Genomic DNA, 25,766 nt, shown 5'->3' with positions numbered 1-25,766 from the left:
TTTGTAAATCCCCCCAAATCCTTTTTCTTGAGCAGCTACTAACACGTTTCAAAATGTCATGCATATCCCAGCTTATGGCGTTCAGTGCTGTGGGAGGAGAGCTGACACTCAGCTTCTGCCTTTTCATTTCCCTTCTGCCAGCGGTGATATAATGTGCTAGATTTTAGTTTTGATATATATGTGAGCTGATAAAAAAAAAAAATCCAGATAAAGGCAGTAGCAGTGTTGGGCTCAGACTGAGGTCAGCTCAGCAGTCTCTTATCAGTCATCAGAGTCTTTACAATGCATCGAGACACGATGCCTCTTTCGAATTCCTTAACCTCGCCCGGCGTCAGACATGTGAGCACACGTCGCGGTGGCCTCTTTAGAAGCCAGAGTGGCTAACGTGATGGCACCCAGCGAGAGCCACTTGTCTTTAAAGGCCATACCTGATCTGAGTGCTGTCTGCTGTGCACTTCACTGTGAAGGTCACCAGCAGGGGAAGGGAGGGCGAGGGCGAACGTGTCAGCCCAGTCGCTGTGCTCTGAATATTTCGGAGGCCTGTTGGGAACATGAGTTTACATGTTCCCAACAGAAAGCTGAAGAACCTGTGGTAGATCCAGATAAGGACCACTAGTTATTGTTGTTGGAAATGCAAGCAACAATACTTCTGATTAAATTATACATTACAAGTGAGTGCTGCCTTAGAAAGGCGGTGTCAAATCTGTATTCTGGATTATTTGCTAAAGATAAATCTATAAATGGTGTTAGTGGACCCAAAAATTCAATTCTCCACTTTACAAACCTTTTGAAACCTCTCTACCTCTCTTTAGTAAGAAAATATTCTTGTACGTTTATGAGTTTGGAGATTTAATGGCATGTTAATTGCTGCATTATTATTTACAGTTACTCTTCGTTCATCGCTCACATTTCCTTTGTACTTTGTACACAGGCATGAATCTCTGTAGACAGATCGCTGCATTGGACCAATCTTTTATGTAAGATTGGTTCAGCTCTCTAGATTCATGTATGTCCAAATTCCTTTGGAAAAATAAACCCCCACGTATAAGCTTAAAAACACTACAAAAGACCAAGGATAAAGGAGGACTAGAACTGCCTAACTTTCAGCACTACTTCTTAGCCAACAGGCTTCGGTTTATCTCAGGATGGCTAAAACACACCCTCTTAGATGAACCTTGGCTAGATGTAGAACAAGCACTTTGCAATAATCTAGAGATCTCAGACCTACCATTTATCAGCTCAAACATCCAACGACATGAATGCTTTAAAAGCATCAACATCAGCTCTTCTCTGACAGCATGGTGGGAGTTTCTAAAATTGACGGCGTCTTCATTAATCCCATGCAAACGTACACCTATCTGGAACAACCCTGACATATTACAAAACAATAATATGATAAACTTTTCAGATTGGAGTGGTAAAGGAATCAAATATTTAGAACATATACTAGAAGGAACAGAATTTATTTCATTTGACGGACTAGTTACACAATATGGGATCAACAAGAAAAGATTTTTAGAATATCAACAAATTAAATCCATAGTAAAAAAGAAATTTAAACCGGGTCAAGTTGAACTACAAACACCACCAAGTGTGGTTCAATTTCTTACTCTTAAAACCCCCAAATTACTATCCAAAATATACAGAATGCTTTCTAAAACAGATGAATCAATATCACTTCCTATTGCAAAATGGGAAGCGGATTTATCAGTTAACTTAGACCTAAACTTCTGGTCTCAGATTTGCTTAAAAACCTTTAATCTAATTAGAAATCCCAGTCTTCAATTAATTCAATACAAAATACTACATAGAGTGCACTATACAGGTCATCGGATGTTCAAGATGGGCTTTACGTCTACCAACAACTGCTCACACTGCCAAACCAATTCACCGGACAATTATATCCACGCTCTTTGGTTCTGTCCACCAGTTCAGAAGTTTTGGCGCGAGATATGTGAAGACTTATCGAAGTGTCTGAAATGTAACATTCCAACTTCCCCCTTGGTGTGTTTGTTGGGCAGCTTAGATAATGTCACTTCAGAAAAGAATATCGCCCATATGGTTTTCACTGCCCTATGCATAGCCAAGAAAACAGTCCTCATGAACTGGAAAAATAAAAATAATCTTAATTCTAACCAATATAGAAATTATCTATTAGATTACATTAGTCATGATACAGCCTCTGCCACCACATCAGATCAATTGCTCTGGGCTCCTTTGATCAGCTCCATCACCTAGTGGGGGTGGGGGGTCATAGTCTGGTCCCGCCTTCACTGTTGTGATTGGTGTGGGGGTAGGGACAGGCTTAGGGCGTCGGGGGGTTCCCCGGAGGCATCTTCCCTGGGGGGCTCAACCCGGGGTAGCGGTCATGTCCGGTTAGGGGCTCTGTTGGCTCTCAGGTGACTGTTTCCTCGCGGCTGCGTGCAGCGGGGCTAGGGGAGGGTCTGTGCTGACGTGGGTTACTGACCTGGTAGCCTGGCTGCCCCTGGGTGGGTCCGGGATGGGCGTGAGGTTCTGGGGGCGCTCCGTCTCTGGGCTGGGACCCGGACCGGGCCTCGGGGGCTTGGGTCCTGGTTGGTGTGTTGCCGGGGTTGTGGGCGGGTGGGTGCATGGGGGCCCAGCCCTGGAGCGGGGTGCCGCCGGTGCATCGAGCCACCTGGGGGGCTCTTCAACTGGTGGGGGAGATTGTCACATCTTGCAGGAGCTTTCCTCTCTTCAGGAGCTCCCTCTGCAGGAGGGGGAGATACAGGAGAGGTGGAGGAAGATCTCAGCCTGGGTGTTTATTGTCTTATGTAGTCTGGAAGATGAGTGGATGGTGGGGTGGGTGCAGTTTTCTCTGTGGTGGGGTTGGGTGGACTGTCCCGGGCTCTGTGGGGCCGGGAGGCGCTGCTGCGCTGGGCCCCGGTCTGGATGGGCCTGGGCCCCCTTTCCCTGGCGGGTCGCGGAGTATGGGGGTGCCTACTGGGGTCAGCAGGGGAGCTGGCCCCAGGGAAGGGTCACTTGCCCCTCCCTTCCTTCCCTCCCCATCTCCAGCTGCCTCCCTCTTCCCGCTCCACCACAACCACCCACACATGCAGGACCTTGGAGTGGGGGTATGTCACCAGGGTGCAGAGGAGGCTACCCCCCCCCCCCCCCCCTCTGTCGCCTTCTGGCTGCCTCTGCCTCAATTTTATCCCACAACTTAGACATTCACATTACTCACACTCTCATTACATATACATATAGGATCTTGGGGGTGGGCACGATACACGGAGTCCAAAGTACCATCAGGGTGTACACCCCACCCCTGGCATCGTTGCCCACCTCTCAATTTTAAATACACGTAGACATTGAGGGCCAGCAGGAGGGACCATGCGCTTACCTGCTGCTCTCTGGCAGGTAGCTCCATGCCCTCCTGGGTTTTAATTGCACCTTAGAACGCACATGCATCAACACTACAATGAGCGGGTGGAGGGAGGTTTGGAGTCTTCTCTCACCCCCATTCTCTGCGACCTGCTGGAGCGGGGGGGCTAGGAGGAGGAGTTGGCCGTCCGACTGCGGTCTGGGGTGTGGGGCCTTCCTGCTGCTGCAGAGTCGGGGCGGTCTGCCTCCCCCCACCGTAGGGAAAAGGGTAACACCACCTGGGTCTGGGTGCAGTTCCCCCCTCCAGGGGCAAGGGTACCTAGACCCGGTTTGTAGAGTACGCTTGGGGAGTGTGATCGTGTGTACAGCGTCTCTTTATGTCTGTCTCCACGTTGGTTGAGTGTGGTTAAGTGCATATGAGAGCATGAGGGTGGGAATGGATGTTTGTATATGTGTGTGCCTGTATTTCTGTGTCTATATGTCAGGTTGGGTGTCAGGCGCCACCTCTCTGGGGACATCTCAGGCCCTCCAAGGTTTGGAGGCCTATCTCCCCCTACCACCACTTCCCCTGCCAGTGGCGGACTCCCTCAGACATCGGTGCGTTGGTGGTTCTTTGTGTCCGGGGGTGGGCGTCCGGGTACACACCGGCTCACTCCTTGGCGGCCGCTCATCGGGGCCTGGAGCCTGGGGCTCGCTCGGGCCACTTCGGAGGTGGGGTGCCCCCGGCCTCTCGGCCTGGGGCTCGGTCACTCAGGCGCGGCTGGCTGCCGGCGGAGCTCACGGGCGCGTCACTGCAACTCCCCCTGGCTTCTGCTCCGCGGCTGCTGGGTGAGCCCTCATCTGGGACTCTCCTCAGCTCTTTCTGGGACAGTGGCGCGGCTGCCCCTCTGTTGGTCTTCCTTGGTCTCTTGTGTTCTGGGGGCCTCTGGATGTCTGGAGTTTTGATCTCCTCCATACCTGCTTCATGCCCTGGAGGACGGGGCTGTGGCCCCCCCACACCCTCTAGCAGATCATTACATGAAGGAACCTTTTTTAAAAAAAACAAGCGCATCCATGCTCACAGGTGTACACATGGGTGATCACACCCACAAACTACACCCTTTTTGGCTCCTACCTCAAAGCACACTGTGTTCTGTTGATCTTATGTGCTGCACAATAATGTTTAATATTTAGTATTTACTGTCATATTCCCATATATCATTGTGATGCTGTTTATTCTATTACTCTTGTTCTCTTCTGCTTGTTTTCTTTTTTCTTTCTCAGCAGGTGATCCAGGTGATCGATATATGGATTTTTTATTTCTTTTTTTTTTTCTGCTCATTCTGTTGGTTTTTGTTTTTTGCCCTTCTCCCCCGTCCCTCTTCTCAGCTGTTTCTCTTTCCCTCTTTCTTTCTCCCCTTCTTTCCCCCAGTCAAGTCTGTCCCGTATTCAGCAAGTGAAAATAAAATAAACAATGAAAGGTGAATCAAATGGACCATTACGGCAAGGCTGGGATGGTCAATTTGGTAAAGTAAATCCGTTGGGCATCTTTCTTTGCCTTTAGACAACAATTCTGATGGCAAAAGAGCCAAACGGGACAGGCAAAAAAAAAAAAAAAAAAAAAAAAAAAAGACAGATCGCTGCATGGAAATATAAAATCTATATGCAAATGCAAATGATTGCCACTCGTGGTCTCCTTACTACTGACATGTTGTGTTTGAGCAGTTCTGATTGACAAACGGCCCACATGGAGAACATCACTGTCATCATAAACAGTGACCAGCACGCATCTGGTTCCACAGTAAGCCCCAGAATATTGCCTATTGTCTCAGATGCTAAGTAAACTAACTTTGATGCCTTTTAGTGCTTAAAAAACAATACACTGGTATATTTCTTCAGCTGTGGAAACATAATATACTGTATATTTGAAATCATGAAAAAAGGTCATCATTATCAAAGAGGAAGGTATTTGAAAAGCTTGTACATTTCAGTGAAACTCAAAAGCATTTTGGCAGTGAGAACGGCTCAGCTGTTACTCCTGAAAAGAAGAACTATGGTGGGACTCCCTGTCATTTGTTAATTTGAGCTGCTGTACAAGAAAACAAGTTTTTACCAACCCCTACAGTGTCTGCATAGAGTAGCTGGGATTTGTCTGCATCTGGAGTTTTTGCAGTTTTCAAAGAGACATCCTGTTGAGATTGCAGTGTGCAGAAAAACGTTTTTTCTTCTTCTTGGATCATAATCACCTCACAGACTAATTTGGAAACTATAGTTTGACTTTAAAGAGTCATATTTGCATCTTAATCTTTTAAACTCAGATTAGGGGGTGGACTGAGAAACTTTGCTTCACTGGATAAACAATAAATGTGAAAACAGACTTCTAGTACCAACGTCACACATTCATCTTTCTGGGCTGTGAAGGTCAAATTTAAGTAGCTTCAAGCAAATGATATTTCTCCATGGTGCTGGCTTTAAAAATTCAGGTGTAATGGCAAAAACAAGTGAATTATTCAAGAATCTTTAATATTAAAAGTCCATGTTTAATATTCAAAGAACCTCCATGGTAAACTATCTTACGATCCCTGTAGCTCTACAAATGAACATGTAGCCCAACCACAAATTACCTAAAGTGTTAAAGAGCGCTGACATGTTTAAACACGCACACAGGTGATATAACAGTTCGAGTATCCCTGATGTTGAATGCACTGTGGTTTTTAGGCTGCGTGTCCCTTGATGTGGATACAGAGTAAAACCAGTTTTCATTTAGCTTTTGTAATTCCTGCTTCCTGCAGAGAAGCTGTGAAACTCACTTGTATTTACATAAACACATTTCACACCAGCTTATTCAGCACCCGTAATAATATCTATCATTTCCTAGAATCAACAGTTTCATCCCTTCTGTGAAAGAAAAGGGCAACAGCATGTGATGCATTTAGTCCAGTCAGCTGAAGTGTTCCTGCTCTGACTTAAACAGCACTTTTTTCCCTGCCCATTAGTTGTGACTCAGTACAGTATGTAATAAGCTTCTGCCATAATGCATTTTTGACGTGTCCTGTGTACTGTTCTTTAAAGAATGAAGAGATGCAAATCTTTACTTTATTCATAATCTTTCAGCTTGGGCTTTTCAAAGGTCACCTGTCTTCCTACCTACAGCAAAAGATGTATAAAATATTTTAAATATACTGAGTGAGATTCTTGAGTGATTTAGAAAGAATATTTCAACTTTGAATTATATAAATATCTAAACAAAGCCAGTTTGTGTTCTGCTGTTACAGAGATGAACCGTCACTGGATAGCTAGTGTGTAGGCAAGGGCCAAGATTTTGTTACAGGAAGCTTCCTGGTTTGCGTTTGGAGTTCATGTGTTGACAAGTCATGCTTGAGCAGGCTTAGGTTACATGCGGGGAAACAGCTCATGTGAAGAGCAAAACAGGGGCATTATTTGTGGAAATGCAGTTTTAAAACCATCACCTGATCATTTTTGAATAATTATATTATTAGAGTGTAGATCACGGGTGACGTTAACAGCTAAAATATGCTTACATTCGCCCATAAGGTCTTCAAGATCAACTTTAATGGTCAAAAATTGACAAAAAAAAACATGTCAGCATATCGCTATAAAGATTTAAAATATTATTTAAAATTTGTCCTCTGATCTTTCTTTTAAGGTCAATAGATTGAGTAGATTTTAAATACACTTAAAAGAACATAGAAAAACAAAATGAATAGATCCAGTAGTATTATCTTAAAAGTAAATACTGCCCAAAGAGTGAGCTGCCCTGGCGGAGGTTTGCGCTGTTGGAGTGCTTCTCGTTTAAATATGTATCTGTATTTTGTAAACAGTGACTGATGAATGGCAGATGAAACAGGAAGTTTTGGCCTGGACTCGGCTGCACTGGAAGCTCTGAAAAATCAGCTGCTGCAACCGTCCTGCAAATGTGTTGATGGGCTCTCAGATTGCTTGGCAACAAATTGATCCGTTCAAAAAGGCAGCATGCAGCAATGACTCACTTTATTTAACCTCGCCTCAATCATCCAAACAAGCCTGTTTAAAAAGATCTTGCACCACTGTAACCAAAATAAGCTTGTATTACCTATACTTTCTTTCAATCTCCTCAATTATTAATCCAGATTTACTAATACCACACCATAGCTTAGTAGTAGGGATCTTATAAACAAGGTGTACTGTTTCACTACAGTGTTTCAGGTTTAAGATTTGTACCCTCTACTCACAAAAACTGGCTAAAACATGGTGTTTCTGGAGCTAACACACAGCTGTATGCTCTATTTCCATGTCACTCACTCACTGATGTTTTTTTCAGCTGATTTAGAAACTCCCTTTGCACCCTGTCATGACTGCTGACCACCAGTCCTTAATCTCCTTAGTAAACCACCACACACCATTATAACAATGTGGCTTTCTTTTATATACAGTCTATGCTTTTAATGTGTCACCGCTCAGCCAACTTACTCTTAGCTCAGCGTCTTTCTTTCATGTACCTCAGCTACTGATTCATCCCGGGGTGCAGTAAGCTCTGCCAATTGTGCTTTCTGGATCCTTTGGGAAGTCTATTTCACTGCATCTGCTAAGGTACATGTTTCATATCTTATTGTTGCGACCCCTGATTTTTTTTTAAAGAAATATAAAATATAAAACTGTTGCATTGCAACTTTCATGGGTGAATTATAATACGCAGAAACACAGACATTTCTCTTCCATATCGTTTGTCCTTTCTGCAACTTTAAACTCCTCAGTCTACCAGGGAAGAGATAGCAATGATGACCTCCCATGACAAACTGCTAAGGCAGCGTGGGACAGCTCAGTCATTTCCCAGTTAATGGTTAATTATGCTCTATAATGCATCTATCTTTGTTATAAGAGCTGCAGCTTTAAGCTAATCGGTTGTGGGGATTCTTTGTGGAGCCTCTTGAATCTGCTTTGTCTGTCAAATATTTCTTTTACGATCCTTTTAAACATTTGGCAGCCGTTCCTGATATTAATTCTGAAGAGACTCATTAATCTTGTACCTGCACGTTCCGGAAAGGCCTAATTACAGGAGCATGTCTGTTTAATTCATATGCAGTGTAAAGAAAGAGCTCCCAAGCATCTCTAATTTCGGCTCAAATTTTAGCTTTTCTTACTACCTTTACGCGAAATGTGTTGAGTGTTTGTCAGAATTTAGACTGGTAAAAAAAAGGCAAATCAAACAACCCCCCCCCCCCCCCCCCCCCCCCTCTCCCCTAGATCTTCTTCTAGCCATCCACTCGAGCAGCTGTTCATATTTCAGTATCAGGAGACTGTTTGACTGCCGCCCCAGTACAGCTCAGTTTTTACTCTGAAGCGCGCCTCTTTGTTTACTTACTTCACGCTATTTTCTCTCACGTTTATTTTCCTCCCTGCAAGCGGTGCCTACAAGATGATTGGTACTGTTTAAACATGTTGACAATGCATTATCAATTAATAGTTTACATTCTGTATGACAATAAATGGTTACAAACCATTGCTGGAAGCCACAATATCCTTGTTTTTGTTTTTTTCAGCGCACAGGGAGTTTGGGATTCTGAGCACGTTTTCCTTCTTGTGTGCTCTGAAATCCAAAAAGACAGTTGTGTGATGGAGCTCTCTCCCCTCTGTTCCCCCAGGGTTTGCAATCCTCCAAGCCATCATGGAGTCTGCTGTAGCCAATAACTGGCAGGTGACAGCTCGCTCGGTGGGGAACATTGTGGACCCCACAGAGTACAGGCGCATCATCGAGGAGATGGACCGCCGGCAGGAGAAACGCTTCCTCATCGACTGTGAGGTGGACAGGATCAACTTGATACTGGAGCAGGTATTCAGTTTGCAAAGTGCTAATTCAGCCTTGCTTAAAAAAAATAAACAAATCTCTTTTCCTCGAATATCAGGAAGTAAATCTAAGATTGCCTCAGAAATATACTCTTCCCCCAGCCTCATGATTCGGCTTGTTCCATTGTTTCTAAAAGAGGAAACATGCTATTTCCCACTTTTTGCTGCAAGCGCCACTTCATGCTACACTGCCAGTAAAATACGCCATTTCTCCTAGCTTGGTCCATTCCCCACTTTTCATTCCTTTTTCATTATTACCCTAAACACTTGGCACGTGTGAAGATTGCCTCAGATCTTGACACTCTCATTTAGAACTGATTTTAAAACAGGCAAGGCGGTACATTAAATTAAGGCTTGTTATTTGTTGTTTTGTGTGTGTGTCTGTGCACGCACGTGTGTGTGTATGCACGTTGTTTGAGGTCACTTGGGCTTAATTCACGTGGAGGAATTAAACAGTTCTCTCATCCTTGTTTCCTAGGTGATCATCGGCTACAGTTTTCCCACACGAATCTTGATTCAGGTTCAGTGTTTGCTAATGTGTGCTGCTCTCTCTGACTGCACCATAGAGAATATTTCATTGTCAGAAACGTATTAAATGAGTGTTAACTGAGAATTTTCCTATCTACTCAGAAGATCATTAGTGTTCATTTGGGGGATTAGTTTGGTGCACATGTGAGTACATTAGATTTTGCAAATGATTTTTTAAGCGTACGCCTTCTTGAGGTACGTGAAGCTAAATAGTAGAGTATTGCTGATGTTATCTCCACAGGCTCAGACTGAAGGTAATGCTAACACTGAGTAGCTGTCAACTGCACTGCACACTTATTACTTTTAAAGCTTTTTCCTTTCAAGTGAGACACTGTAGTCTGTTTATGAGGTGTGCCAAAATTAGATGAGTTTTCCCCATAGACTGTATTCAAAAGGAAGATGTAGCTACAGTAGTGTTTGGCATTAATTTGCACTATTGTTTTGAAGATTTTCTTTCCTCACCAAGTGCTTGGTCATAGCGAGTTGTCTCGTTGTTGGGTTTTCGCTGTATTATTGTAGTGTCTTTACTTTACACTATGAAGTGCTTTGAGGTGACTGCTGTTGTAATTTGGAGTTATATAAACAAAACTGCCTGTCCCTCTGTGTTAGCCCTGCGACAAACTGGCGACCTTCCAGGGTACATCCTACCTCTCGCCCTATGATAGCTGGGAGAGAATCAGCCAATCATATGGCAGTAACTTATTTAGGCATGTAAACATGTTTAAGATGATCCGTTGTAGTTCAAACCTGGCATTGGAATGGTGAAGAAAGGTGGTTTAAAGAGACTCTGAATGCGGCTTGATTATTGGGACAAAACAGGCTTTCAGAAACTGTTGATTTACCAGATGAAAATGGATTTGGAAAACAGAAGATTGGAAAAATGTAAATGTATTGGAAAAATGGATGCATCCTGCCTTGTGTGGTGTAAATGCAGATAATTTCCACCGTACTCAAACGGGCTCCTCACTCCAGACGGAGCTGTTCACTGCAGGAAAACAGGCTTGGAAAGATTCAGGCATACAGAGCACATGTGTTCATGTCCCATCATTTACCTGCATACAGTTTCTTTGACCATGAAGCAGATTTTTTTGCTAATCATGCAGTCATCAAGTAGTTTTGATTGTCTAAACTTAAATTCTTACTAAATGTAAGAATCTGATCATGTGAGCCTGTTTTTGAACCGTCACATGGCTCGTTTTTGTGTTTACTGGCAAACGCTGCTGTTTTAGACACAAGGATTAACAGTGACCAATTTGACAGCAGAAAGTTGTTTTGTTTTTTTCCAGACGCTGCACACAGCTGCACAGCAGAGTTACAAAAGACATTAAGCCCACAAGTGTAGTCTGCGTGTGCGTGCGTGCTGTGTGCATTTAAACCATTAATCCTGGGCACATCTTAGCCTTCTGTTCTTCGCTGAGATATTTGTGTATAAAGGCTTCTGCCCTCTACATAATGATCCTCATTATTGCAGGCCTTATGAGTTTTACTCTGACCTTCACTGCAGATCTGTCTTCATTTCCTCTGATGCGGGGGATTATTTTTAGTGACAGTGCTGAACATTTTCATTAATCAAGAGAAGTTTGCTTTTCCCTGCCCTTCAAATTTAGATCCAGGGTTTCTTCAAGTGTTCTCAAATTGCTTCCGTATTAGATTCAACGTATCCAGTCATACAAAGGTGGTCACTCTGTGTCAGATCTGACCGATCCAATCATAACCTCTCTTCTGCGGTGGCTTAATGTGAATCGTTGCCTTGTCGGCAGCATCTGTCAGACACGTATCTCTCCAGATGCATAAGAGTGGCAAGGCAGGCCCGTGTCTCTTGAGAATGATTCCTTATACGAGCTGTGACATCAACACTTGCTTTAATGTAATATCAGCTCCCAGTGTAAGTAGGACACACTGTCCCATAACAGCAACAACAATGAGCCTACTATAAATAGCCTACCCTCCTAGCCTGAGGGAAGATCTTTCACAAAGGCAGGAGTGAGCAAACACAACTGCGATCACTCATGCATCAGGAAACAATCGTTGTGGACATGATTTAGTTTTTAATCTGCGAGGCAGTAATCAGAAGAATTATGATTCAAATCTTTTGATGCCTTCTGTCAGGATATTATAAAACTCATCATTAATACATTTTATTTGCAAACATCTGCTGTTCGGTAGATGCTGTAGTCAAGGAGGCAGTTTCAGTTCTTCTAGGCTTTATTTGTTGATAAATGTGCTGTGGGAGTTTTGGTCTTCTGCTGGCTCTCTCACCACCTGTAAAAGTATCAGTTTGCTCATCTCTTCAGTAAAGTAAAGACGGAGCGATAAACACCTCTAAGGCTTCTCATCAATAATAGAAGCACAGTGGATTTGTTATCGCTCTAAGAGAGGACCCATCACCTCCAGCCTGGTGATGCCTCCTGCACAGCTGACAGACAGAGGAAGAGTCAGAGGGAGAGATAAAAAGACTGGAAAGGCAGAGAGCTTGTGGGAATTGAGCCATGTAGTGTGACTCTCCCTGTCTGGTGCTGTGGAGGGAAATGGGAGAAGTGCTGAACACCCAGAGGTGCACTGGAATTCCACACCCTGTGAGTAGGAGAATGAAGCATGCTTTATTTAACTTCCTAAGACCTGAACTCTTCAATGGCATGCATTTTTAATTTCTCTTTGATATTTGGGCACGTTTTTTTTGTGTTTTTTTTACCTGAATTTTTGTTTCTGAGAGAAATGAGATCCACATAGGAGGACATTTGTTTTAAATTTCCATAGAACAGTATCAATATAATGTCCTTGTAACTGGATATCAGGCCCTTGTAGAGCAAAATGTATTATTTTGGTCTAGACATCCCAAAATGTGATGTCCACATATGTGGGCGCCAGGTCCTAGGAGGTTAAATGAGATTATGCTATATATAGGGTCATTATTATATAATCAGGGAAATTGCAGTTTTGGCTGTTGCTTTGTTGGGAATTGCTGTTAAAGGTATTGATATTTATAGCTAAAATCCTGACCAGCTAATGGTGGGGCAGGACATGTCAGATAGCATAGGCAAAAATCATAACAGTGTGACTGATACTGACAAGCCTATGTCAAACAATGTACAGGGTGGACCATTTATATGGATACACCGTAATAAAATGGGAATGGTTGGTGATATTAAAGTCCTGTTTGTGGCACATTAGTATATGTGAGGGCCCCTGTACATCTCTAAAAATGTAACTGTAGGTGTATCTATAACCTAATGGTAGGACAATTTTACCACACCTTGATCACAGGGGGCCTCTTTCCACACTTCCACGCTCCACACACTTTTGAATACAAGGTTCTTGGGGGGAAAAAATGTAATTAGAGGGAATATTTTCAAGTCAACCAGTGCTGATTTTGGCCAGGCTGTGGAGTCAGTTGGGAGCAGTATTATGCCAGGATGGTTAGCAAGTACACCCGTAAGAACGAAGAAATGAAAGTACTGCAAAGCACTGGTTTTACTAATACTTCAGATATAGGAAATGTGTTTTGTATGTCTGCTTTATCCTTTAAAGACTCAGTTCAGTTCAATTCAATTCTATAGCACCAAAAAACAACAGCAGTTGCCTCAAAGCCCTTTTTAATTGGAAGGTAAAGACACTGAAAAGATGCACAGATTGCCTGATTGTGAGATACAGTCAGTGCACTATTATTTACAATGAACGTACAATGCGTATGTTTAATTTAAAGGAGTCTGTGAAAAGTGAGCGAGACACATATGGAGGGAACATTATGGCAAAATGTCTAGACTGCTGTTATTGGATTTATAATAAAAAGCAGCTTTAAGAGTGATAAGATGACCTCGGGCTATGCTAACTCAGGAAATAATTACAGTGCATTACAACAAACTAATATTATACACAGTAAAATACACAGTCGGGATAAAAATGCAAGCACAAGAAATAAAAAGAAATAAACCTGAAAATATGGCAACTGAAATACAAAACATAAAGAGCAGTTTTAGGAATATAATAAATTGTATTTCAGTCGCTGACAAAAATACACTGAAATTTAAAAGAAAGCTGTCCTGCGCCAATAAGTATTTAAAAGTTATTTGACAGAAAACGCTGATGCAGCAGACACGAGTTCCTGACATCCCAACCGAGAAACAGCAAACACTCGTCCCCCACTCAGTCTGTAAGTGTGAGGCAACAGTCAGCAGGTTGCTGGTTGCGGCTCACAGCCTGTGCATCAGTGCTTGGTAAGACAGCTTGTCTCAGAGATTTTATATCTTTTTATATCTATATGTATATAAATAGGGCTGTGCAAAAGTCTCAAACCAAACATTGCTTCTCTATATTTTGTTTACAAGGAGCCAGACTTTCTTATAATTTTTTTAAAGTGCTCTTAAGAAATAGTTCTCCAGGCTTGCTGAAGATCTTGAAAAGTTTTTCTTTGGGTATTGGCTGCTTTTTTTAGCCATTTTCAGTCCAGTCTTGTACATGACCACTTTCAGAGGATTTTCTTTGTCCCTTACCACTGACCGCTGAATTCATTCAAGTATAAATAGCACCTAATTCAAGGGATGAACTGGTGTTGTGTCTACAGATAGCAGACACCAAAGAACCCATTTTAAATTGTAGTTTCTTTAGGCACTTTGTAACTAACAGCCTGTTGCAAAAACATATAATTTGTCCCTGTTTCTTTAGGTGACACTGCAAAAGAGCCAAAGATAAAACAGTCTAACAGACATAAAATTGCATTTCTGCATCAGAGAGGCAATTCCCAAAACGAAAAACATCTTTCAGAATGATATGCAGTGAGGAAAATGGATAAGTGGCAGGCTTATCTACAGTATCTAAAAGTCATGTCCTTGAGAAACAGGAAAAAAAAGTCAGAGATGCATCTGGGCTTTCAGTTGATCGATCTACTTTTCACAAAAGCCTCTGCAGAAATGGTCTCAGTGGAAGACAGGCTTTCAAGGAAGGGAAACAAGGAGAAAAGCCGAGTTGTGCCAAATTACACAAGAACTTAAAATCAGAAGCAACAGGTCTGATGGAGAGATGAAGTTCTATATTTCTGGTTCAGATTGTTGTCAGTTAGTCCTCAGGAGGTCGGAAGAGAGGTACAACAGTGAGTATCTGCAACCATTTGTGATACACAGTGCAGGCTCATTTCAGCCAGTGGGGTTGGACATCTTGGCAACAGCTTGATTTTTCAGAATGACAGTGATCATAAACACACTGTCTGCGCAGTGAAAGCATACCTGGATAGAAAACACACAATGGAGATCCTGGACTTTAACATTATTGAAGCAGAGTGAGGTCATCTAAACAGAGAAGAGAACAAAATGTAGCCAAAATCCAAAGACGAGCTATTTAAAGACATTACAGGAGAGCTTGTCTAACACAGAGACAAGCTAAGACATAGGTGTGTGTGTGTGTGTGTGTGTGTGTGTGTGTGTGTGTGTGTGTGTGTGTGTGTGTGTGTGTGTGTGTGTGTGTGTGTCTATATTACACACAAGGACAAAGCACCTTTAGTGTATTATCCTTTCTCCTCTTTCTTTTACTGGCCTTTCTTACTTTATCATTGAGGTCTACTTTATGAACCTTCAACTTGAGCGACAAATACAAATATGAAAGAGCGGCATGAAAAGTGTGTGATGTCCCAACTTGAACTGTAATGCCCTTCAAATAACCACAACAAGCGAGCTATCTGTGCCTTCATTTTCTTTTTCCAAAGTTTGACTGCAAAAAGGAAACATGGCTTCTGAAAAAGGAAAACAGAGAGTGTAACAGAGCAAGTTTTTGTAGAAGGCCTCTTTGTAGCCCGTGCCTCCAAAAAGAGACCCCAGAGAAGTGTAAGTTAAAAGCTAAGCAAACGAAAAACAACATCAGACACATGGAAATGGTAGAGTTGGCAGGTGCTCAGCTGCAGAGAGGATAGTGAGAGCATTAGAACTTCATAGACATCTTTTGTTTTGTTCAAACTGGCACTCAATAAGACGGCTGTGTGAAGTTTAGAAATGTGTAGCTGTTGGCTACTACAAATGAAAGAATCAGCAGCTTAAACAGACTGTAAACAGGTAAGTCCATGCACGCTTCTGTGACAGTTAAATCCCTCCTCACATTTTGCCCTCTTTTGAGTAGCATAGCAGTAATTAGTCGTCTAGTGTAAGAGGACAGAACTTGTGGTTCTGAAGAAGGTAGATGACAAATCACTGTAAAAAAAAAAAGAAGAAGAAGTCTCCATCAGTGGGAAAAGAGGCTTGAAGGCTGTTGGGCAGTCATCCAGCTCAGTGCAGGACTGGATGGCTCCAGCCTGCTTAATTAAAGGGAATTCTCCAAGGAATTTTTAGGCTGATGGCCCTGCAGCTCGGCCCAGCTCAGGCAAGCCGCAGAAAGCAAAGCACAGACCTGCTCATCCACACATGCGAACCCGAGGAGCCCTGAGGGCAGACAAACAAATATAATTGAGACCTGAAACAACCACTCAGTCTCTATCTGTATTCTGGAGTCACAGTTTGTCTCCTCCACAGTGCAGTGAGACGAACCCACATTTCTGATTATACCCTCAACCAGGAGGTGAATACTAATGTGTGGATGCAACATGAGACTGCGTGCTGAGTTTATCTGTCTGTTTGCTATGATTCATTTGATTGTAATGCACCGGCGTGGGTTGGAAGATGATGCATTGTGTTTTATTTTTAACAACGCACTTTAAAAATCGGTTCATATTTGCACTTAGAGATATCCTGCTGATATGCCAGCGTCTAACTGCTAAGATTGGACATCAGTTGTGGAATGAGAGCTCAACTTAAAGAAGAGCCTTACAAAATTGATGCCAGTTAACTAGTAGTTCAATATAATTCTGTCTTCCATCTGTCTGATAGATCTGAATCTACCGTCAGCAGCCAGTAGTGCTGTGCAATACTGCAAATTTTGACAATACGTTACTAAGTAAAAACAAGGGCAGTGCTGCAGATACCAAAAACGATGCTGATGCTTTTAACCTATGAAGGCAGCTTATATAGCACAGAGAAGTGTGCCATGACTTATGAGATGAATCATCATCAGCTGGGTTTTTGGAGAGCTGGAGTGTAAATGTACCTGTGTAACAATACCAATACCAGCGCTGGTATAAAAACCAGAATTAAGTTTATTTTATGTAATACATATTGTATTTATTAAGATCTGAAGTAGTGATTGAGTCCATAAACTCTCTAAGTAAGTGTTACTGAGGTCATGGATTAAGGGTCCTGGAGGGCATTTTTTTCCCATTTGTGTACAACTGAACTTCTTAGTAACTGCAAAAGCAGCTCTGTAGCATTGGCGTCACTTTTCAGACCCTCTGTATCGTCTTATTTTGCTCACTTGTCCAAGTAAATGGGGACCCACTCTTAAAAACATTTCCTTGCCACACCAGCGCCTTTATGTTAACAACATATAAGTGGCAGTTTTTGTTTCCACAGTCAGAACATGACATATTTTGTGCGCACGGGTTTCCCATTTGCAAAATTAATCTGATATATTATGAATCAGCTTTCATGGATAGCATCGTGGCAGATGCACGAGGCTGTTCTCTCCCAGACAGGAACATTTACTGTAGAAAACAGTTGGGAGGGCATGACACATAGACTGTCCTTCCCATTCAAAGAGCATTAAAAATTCAGAAGACAGTCAGAACAATCAGTGCTGCAGGTTTTCTTCTTGCTTTTAGGCTTCAGGTCTTATTTTCCCTTTGCTGTTTGAGGAGGCTGTTGTGTAAGAAATGAATTGTGACACAGAGGAAAGTATAAGTCCTGTGACACTAAAAGTGTTGCTGTTCTCAGCGATGGTAGTGCCTGACCTCATCCAGGCTCCCGGTGGTTTCACATATACACAAAAAGCGATTATCCCAGGGGATCGTGAAACTGGAGCATCGTGATCCTAAAATTATTTGTTATGCCCAGCTGCTTTTTTCCCCTTTCTTTCTTTCCTTTTCTTTTCCAGAACATCTCTGCCGACAGAGGGGGGAGCAGATCCCGTGGCAAATCGAATCAAATTACAAGAACGTCTGTAGTGCGCATGATACATGAAAATGAAAATAGACAGTAATGAAAATATCCTTGTAAACTATATTGGAGGGCTTGACAGCACATGTAAAAACCTGCAGAGAATTGTTATGTTTGTCCTCATGATAATTTCTATAATGAATATTAATGCAACTACATCAAAGAGTAATAATAGTAAAGGGCATAATCACTCTGATCATGAACCATAATATTTGAGTTATCTTCTAGAGTCACTCTGTTTTCAGAAACTGTTCAGTCAGAACTTTAGTATAGCTGTCCTTCCCTTGGTTCGCTGCCATCCTACAGCAATGACTGCTGAGGCAGGTGGTAAACACATTTTCTTTTTCTCCTCTTGCAAATCAAAACTTCATCAGGTATGAAAGCTAGGTGATGAATCTATAAACCAAATGTGCATGAAAGTATATCAAAAAAAGCTTTTATTAACTACGATGCAACATATAAAAAAAGCATTTGCTTTCCAACACAGCCTTAATATTTGAATCATGGCTGTAAAAGACTGTAGCAGTCAGCAGTGAAGGTGCTACTTAGTACAGTATGAAGCATGCACTATGAACCGACTTCAGAGTGCTTTGAATTCAGTATATCATTCACACCTCCAGTTATTGCCTACACGCCGCGCTGCAGTAAGCAGTGAACGTTTACACCTGATTCTGTTCTAGCAGCTATGCAGTGCTTTGGGCACAGCCATGTTCACACTAAGCCAGGTACATTTCTAAACGCATCTGTTTCTCGCCGTTTTGGCCCGCTGTCCAGACTAAAAGCTTGCACAGAAGTGTGAGGTCCTGCGCCGCCTGCCTTGTGTGTGACAAACGAGAGTCGTAGCCAGTCACTCCAGGCGCTGCAGCTTCATTAAGTGCTCGCCACACTCGGGTCACTCTGGCTCTCTCTCACGTGCGGGGAAATGAAAAGCTATTCAAGACCATTTGAAAGACAGCGAGCTGCAAAGCTTCAAGGAATGTTTTTCCTTTTGAGGGAACTGGATCAGGAGTTGAAATTGTTTTGCTTTTCTGGAAAACAAAATTTTGATTTAATGTTGAAATGCCATAAGCTTGTTTTAGGGCCAGTCTTGCAGCATCATGGGGAATATTATGAGACATTAAACAGGTTTTTATAGTACACAGGTGTTGATGAAAACACAGCTATGTGGTCCATACTTGTGCTGCTTCTCTCTGGGAGTTTTGGTGTTCCCTGCCATAAAATAAAAGCATGCTTAATAATGCTATCTAGTCCTAGTCCTGTTGCTTTCAAAAGAATCTCACTTTTGGTTAAATAAAGATAAAAAAATAAAAAAACAAACAAAATAGGAGCCTCTGAGTAAAACGCTACATAATTTGTCTATGAGTAGTACTATGAGTAGAAATCCACCAATGAGATGCTCTCCTTTTTTCGGTGAAGTTGTAATATTCCTCATCTTTATCCGAGTCCTTTGTGAAATCTCTTCAGTGTGATATCACTATCACTCTGGACATTTAACATTTAGATGATTTCAGTGGCTGAGTATACTTATCGAAACTGTGGAGGAGTGTAGAAAGTGAAAAGACAGGGAAAAAAAGCAACTCTCCACCCCCGCAGTATCTTTTTGAAGCCTCACACTCGATGGCGAATCAGAATATATGGAGGGAGTGAGCGCCTGCGAGAGGGAGCGAGATTGAGCCTGCGAAGAAGTTTAAAGAGATCGGCGGATGCAGCTCTCTCTGTGTCGGCTGGCTCCGACAGGTGCTGTACAACATTTTGGGTTTAATTAAGTCTAGTGCACAACTGAGACAGGCGGAGCAGGAAGCGGCAGACTGCAGAGCAGAGGCAGCTGCAAGAAAAGAGAGACGGAGGTTTGCCGAAGCCTTGACCTTATTTTACATGTTGAAGTTAATGGAAAGGAACAAGTGCTGTCATCACAGTTTCTCCCCACTATGTGTGCGTTTCATGCAAACGCACACAAATGTACGCGCTCGCATGCTCCCTCTTGCACTCCCGAATGTCACTTTCTTCTCTCTTTCTCTTTCTGTCAGCTCCTCTGCAATTGGAGGTCTTTGTCATATCTGAGTCTTCGTGTTTCTTAATGTTCTCAGTGTTGTTGGAAGGGAATCTGACTCACTCCGTGTCTTCTTCTGCAAATTTGTAGGTGGTGACCTCGGGAAAAAACAGCAGAGGATACCACTATATCCTCGCCAACCTGGTGAGAGCTCGCAACTTGAAACAGCACAACACAACTCGTAGCAGAAGTGCTTGTGTGTGATGCAACGTTGTGCAAAGAAGTGCAATGTTCTCAGTGGATACATCTCAGGAGCACAGTCAAACTTGGTTCTCTCAATATATAGTTGTGTTAGACTTAAAACTGAATGGTGCAATTAAATCGATGAAGTTACTCAGCGTGGATAAGCTAAAGCAGATTTAAATCTCTCATCTTTTTTTCCCTGTTCTCCTAATGATCCTTTTCTCCACTACCACCAAGTTGTGCTCTTTGCTCTCAGGGTTTTTCCAACATGAGTCTGGACAGGGTCTTTTCTGGTGGAGCCAACATCACAGGCTTCCAGATCATCAGCCCAGACAGCCCCATCGTCCAGCAGTTCCTCCAGCGCTGGGAGCGCCTGGATGAAAGAGAATTCCCAGAAGCCAAAAACACTCCGCTGAAGGTCAGTGAGGCGAAGCTGCCGATGCCGCAGTTGCATTTTTATTTAACATCTTCAAAGGCTGCCGTCGCTATTCATCTTCTGAGTTTCAGGGTAGTAACTTGGTTTCAATCAGAGAAAATATGTCAGTGCGAATCATTTCAGGGATTCAGTTCAGTTCGTCTCGCTTGTTTTACACGAGCAGCGCTCTGTGGTAACCTTGCTCTGACGGCAGCTCAGTGTTATGTTGGGTCTGTGTGATGTCACTGGTGCATCATTGGGATTTCTTCTGACCTTTGACTCAGTACACATCAGCACTCACCCACGATGCCATCCTCGTGATCGCGGAGGCCTTCCGGTATCTTCGGCGGCAACGAGTGGACGTGTCACGTAGGGGGAGTGCGGGCGACTGCCTCGCCAACCCTGCAGTGCCCTGGAGCCAAGGCATCGACATAGAGAGAGCCCTCAAAATGGTAGGACTGAGAGCCTGCACTGTCTCACTGCTTATTTTATTTACTTTATAGTTATATGTTTGCTTATTCTCACTTTCTACTTAGTAATGTTTCCAAAGTTTTTATTCTTTAGGTATTTTTTTTCCTCCCATGTTTTCTTTTTCTGTGAAAGATCCCTAAATGTTTTGCCTCTATAAACTACAGGCTACAAATATAGTTTTTTATGCCATTACTTGCTAGAAATACATTATAATTTTTTTTCACAATTTAATAAACAAATGCTGCAGCACTTAGCCATTAAAATATTATAGAACTGTGAAAATGTATTGAGCCACCCCTCATTTATTTATATTTTGTATAAGTTTATACAGTTCTAACAAGCTTTCCACTGAGGCTTTTAGTGAACAGTAGATGAACACACAGGTCTTATGTTACATCTTTTTTGCTTATGTCTTAGAATATGATTTTTTAGATTTAGTTAATGAGCCATAGATGTCTGCCACTTGTTCTTTTCGCCTCCACTTTTCTCAAATTTGTTTAAGTACACACTGCACACCATGACAACATACGTCAAGTTTCAGGTTGGTTTAAAAAAAAGATAAAATACCCAAGAAATGAGGGCTGGCTAAAGATTTTTGCCTTTTACACTATATTTAATAGAACCATGTTATTCTGTGAATACACCCATTCCTTACATACTGCAACGTGAGCAAACAATTATAAGAAACCTGCTTCTGGTGCTCCAAGTTAGTCTGACCTAAATAGACTGGATCCTTATTTAAAGTGATTTAACTGATTAAAAATGAGACCAAAAGGTGAAGCAGAGCCTTATATCACAGCCGTATGACACACGTTACCATGTGGTTTATACATGCTGTATGTTAGGAACAGGTGGTATGATGCTTTTCTTGGTGCCTGGCAGGTCCAAGTACAAGGTATGACAGGAAACATCCAGTTTGACACATTTGGTCGACGATCTAATTACACAATCGACGTGTACGAGATGAAACCAAGCGGCCCCAGGAAGGTAAGTGGGCACTAAGGTTTGGATGTCATAATTTAAAAATTTATAATTAAATACTTTTTGCAGGTTGAGTTTATGATACAGACCCATGCTATGTGCTTTGCATACAACTACACAAGCATAAGTAAATTTGAAGCATACCTTTTTTGAGGGATTTTCTTCTCTGGGCATATTGGCACTACATAAGTTAGGGCTGATACTGATTTGGACAGAAGCTGCCAGTAGCCCGGGCTTTCTGATCCAACTCAAATCATGTAAGCTCCCGCTCCCTCTGAGAGTTTGATCTGGAATATATCCACCAAGAAGCAGCCAAGCCATGCAGATGGAAGCTTGAAGTTTTGGAGAATGGATGAATAATTGTGATCACCTCACACTTACAGAGAATTTAATAATAATTGAGTATACTCACAAACATACTGTTTAGACATATATTCATGGATATTTAAATGCAAGTTTTTAAACTAGTGTTCAGGTCTTGTTATTTTAATTTAAGAAATTCTCTCAAATAATCATCTATCCATCGATTTACTTCTGGTTATCCAATTCAGGCTGGAGCCGGTCCCTGCTGTCCTAGGGTGAGAGACAAGCATTCATGCTCACATTCACACCTACAATTAATTTAGAGTCACCAATCAACCCCACGGATGTCTTTGGACTGTGGGAGGGAGCCAGAGTACCTGGACAGAACCAGTGCAGACACAGGGAAAACATGCAAACTCCACACAGATTGCTAATTGCTAAAACGCTAACCACCACACCACCCTTTCAAATAAGTCATATGGAGTGTTTTTACAGGAAACCGCTAACATGATGTTAGTGGGTTAAGCAGCAACATTTACTTGTATGTGATTAGAACTATGACAGTGAAATACACATTAGTAGCATAACACCTACAGGCTCAGTGTAAAAAGATTTGTACTTTGTACTGTTTTGAAACAAAAAATTGTGCATAAGGAAGAAGATCCAAAGTTTTTGACATGGACAGAAACAGCTAAGAGGTAAGAGCTGCAGCACACATTAGCATTTAGCTACAACGTGTCCATTTACCCTACATGCATGGACACATGTCTTCTCTTGTGCCTTGGCCTTTGGCTTGCTAAAGGAACTGCTGTGAGGGAGTGCACTCACTTGGAAAAGCCAGTTAGCTAGTTAAGTTGTCAGCTGTAGCGCTTGTCAATGTTTGTTAGTTTAGATGCTAAAAGATTGGGACCTGTTCTTCTCTACTTCTGGCAGGACACTGTCTATGTCCCCATTAGTTTGTAAGGTACAGGCACTGGAGTAAATCACGCCCACACATCTACCCTGAGCCTGAAGGTGAAAAGATTGTGTTTTACGCGTTTTTTTTTTTTTTTTTTTACTATTAACGCCAAGATTTTTTTGATTTCTGACTACCTTTCTGAATCGTAACAATTTCGTTACACTGTGATACAACTCCACATTAGTAAGTAATACACTACTGAACCAAAAACAATAATGTCTGAACACACACACACCCTTACACGTGACACCCGTAAGAGCTGTGGTAGCTCTGTGACACTGAAACCCCCACAAAGCTGGCACCGAAAAGGAGTGGCCCCATAATGTCCACACAGCTCAGTTCACAAGACAACATACATCACAGACCCCCCCATCCAATCACAGTGTGAGACAATCTACAGTGACAAGAGAGTGAGTACTGCGCATTATAGCTTCCAGAAATGGGAGAGTTCTTATTGGCTGAATAAATCAGAGTCTAGCAGAAATAAACATAATACAGCTACTGGAATCATCTCAGGTTGAGCAGCAACAAGCCAGGCTTTGTTTGTGTTAGATCATAATGTGTGTCTTTTATGTAGTATTAATAGAAAGAGAAAAAAAATCGACTGCATTGGCTAGATAAGGCATTTTTAGATTATTAGGTTTTTCTTGCTGGTATTAATTTTATCAGTCCTCCAGTGCTCTATGGGTGCTGCTTTCTTGTTATATAAGAGAACATTTGCTGAGCCAGGAATAGATTACTCCTACTCTGCTGAAGTGTAGCCCAGGTGAAGTGAGGAGAACCACTATGAGCTTTTTATTAAATCATATATCAGGAGCAACCGACACCGTCTCCAGCCGTACAGATAGAGCTGACCAGCTCACGTGAACTCGGAGGGTCTACTGTGAAAATGTCTTTCTGCTTCTCGTAAATAACTGCGGACCTCTGTGTTGTTTTCAGATCGGCTACTGGAATGAGTACGAAAAATTTGTATATATAATGGATCAGCAGGTCACCAACGAGTCCTCTTCTGTGGAAAACCGAACAATTGTGGTCACTACTATTATGGTACACACTCAAGTGGTTTTAAATGTTTCACCTTAAGATTTCTGCCACTCAAGGTCAAGGTGTCCTTTGTTGCAATCTGTCCTGGGAGGGTAGAATTATTTTATTTTCAGTTGCTTTCCATCCACTCACTACATGTTGAAACAGTCGATTCACACAGAGTGTTTCAACTGTATCCGTGTGGGTGCCAAAGCATTTTGGTTTTTTTATATTACAGTGGGCTGTTGTAGTAGTGACATCACAATAACGGCTTTGGTAATGATAACTATACACATCGTGTTCTCATTCAGTGCATACGTAAGTAAAAATGTTTCCCTCTCATTAAGTAAATTGTCAGTGACGCTGGACCAGAGACATGAAATGATCTGCATACAAGGAGGATGTAAACAGCCAATGGCTGCAACCTTTGGCTGTTTATCCCTTGTCTAAAATTTACTTAGTTAAAAAATTTGAATGAGGATGAGAGCGCTCCAGGAGTAAGCAGGGGTGAGGTCAGTTAGATCAGTTGCAGGCAGTAGCTGCAGTTTAGTGATCATCAGCCATTTTTAAATGTAAGATAAGGTGCGCCTTATCTTACATTTAAAACCATGGCCTCTCTGTCTTTCTGACTTTGCCTATTATGGTTGCATCTTAGGCAAATTCAGAATGAAATAGTCACGCATTCCCATTTCAGTGTCTGGAAACTCATACTCATCTTACCTAGACTGGAAGTAAAGTGTTGTTTAGAGCGAGGGAAGAAATGAAGAAGCGTAGTGCCATTGCATTATTTTTTCTCTCTGCCAGACATGATTTTGATTTGAACAGAAACCAATTATTGTTTTTAGAGGCATCGCAGTCATCTCATTAACTTCATGTTTTTATTACTTCCCATGACATTAAAGAAAACGTTTAATGAAAGGACTACCTCGCTTTGTTGGGGTGCAGTTCTTTCATTTTTTGTCTCACCATAACACCGAAGACTGCGGAGCGAAAGGGATGTGGAAGTCTAAAGTTCAACAGGAGCCATGCTGTTGAATGCTCCAAGAACATCAGCAAAAGCCAACAGTCTCCCGTGAAGAAATTGCATTTATTCTGTTCTATTAAGCTGAATAACCTCTGAAAACATGTGCATGCCATACGACAAAGTAAGTACAGCTTTGCTTAATATCCCCCCCAAGGTGACACTGGTTCATCTTTAATGGCAAACATGTTTTGGATGTTACATATTGGAGGAATGATACAACAATCAAGGCACAGAGGCAAAGCATATTAGCATAATCGAGGCGATGAGCAGATTATTTTATTGTCGTAACGGAACAAATAAAAAAAGCAATTTGAACCAGCTTTAAACTACTTTTGTGGTGTGATTCAGACCTTTTTTTTTTTAAAAAGTTGTTCGATAAAATGAGGTAATCTCCATGTGTTTGATGTCTTTAATCTCTCTGCTGCCACTGACGTTTACTTTATGAACTGGAAAAGTGCTCCATTCAGCTCGTCCTGCCCCCTGTGCCTTCGCTGATGCAAAGCACACGCAACCCCCCACCTATTGCCCATTTCTGCAGATTTAGATTTTTCTGGATCAGGTTAGCATGAGGGAGGCCCGACATCCTGCTTTGCACTTTGCACTCAGTTATAGATGCTTTGCTTCTCCCGTCGGTGCAGTCGGCCTAGTCCCCCCTGCCA

General features: G+C 42.2%; 1 protein-coding gene across 10 annotated transcripts in view; it reads left to right on the top strand.

The window, feature by feature from the left end:
• Nucleotides 1-25,766, top strand: part of LOC101486592 (glutamate receptor 3) — an 82,990-nt gene that overhangs the window by 33,049 nt on the left and 24,175 nt on the right. For 7 of the 10 annotated variants that reach the window (XR_013100528.1, XM_076889057.1, XM_004573355.4 and 4 more), the window contains 7 exons: nt 8,964-9,151; nt 19,840-19,893; nt 20,189-20,350; nt 20,632-20,799; nt 21,701-21,805; nt 22,351-22,377; nt 24,000-24,107. Coding sequence is in view for 9 of the 10 variants with exons in the window: in XM_076889057.1 (XP_076745172.1) it covers nt 8,964-9,151; nt 19,840-19,893; nt 20,189-20,350; nt 20,632-20,799; nt 21,701-21,805; nt 22,351-22,377; nt 24,000-24,107 (812 nt within the window). In the remaining variant the exon portion in view is untranslated. The remainder of the gene's footprint in view (nt 1-8,963; nt 9,152-19,839; nt 19,894-20,188; nt 20,351-20,631; nt 20,800-21,700; nt 21,806-22,350; nt 22,378-23,999; nt 24,108-25,766) is intronic. The other 3 variants (XM_076889058.1, XM_004573357.4, XM_076889054.1) reach the window with 1 other exon arrangement.

Source organism: Maylandia zebra, linkage group LG10, assembly GCF_041146795.1.
Source record: "Maylandia zebra isolate NMK-2024a linkage group LG10, Mzebra_GT3a, whole genome shotgun sequence".
Lineage (NCBI taxonomy): Eukaryota > Metazoa > Chordata > Actinopteri > Cichliformes > Cichlidae > Maylandia > Maylandia zebra.
The sequence above is the reverse complement of the archived record's forward strand: the minus strand, read 5'-3'. Positions and strand labels throughout refer to the sequence as shown.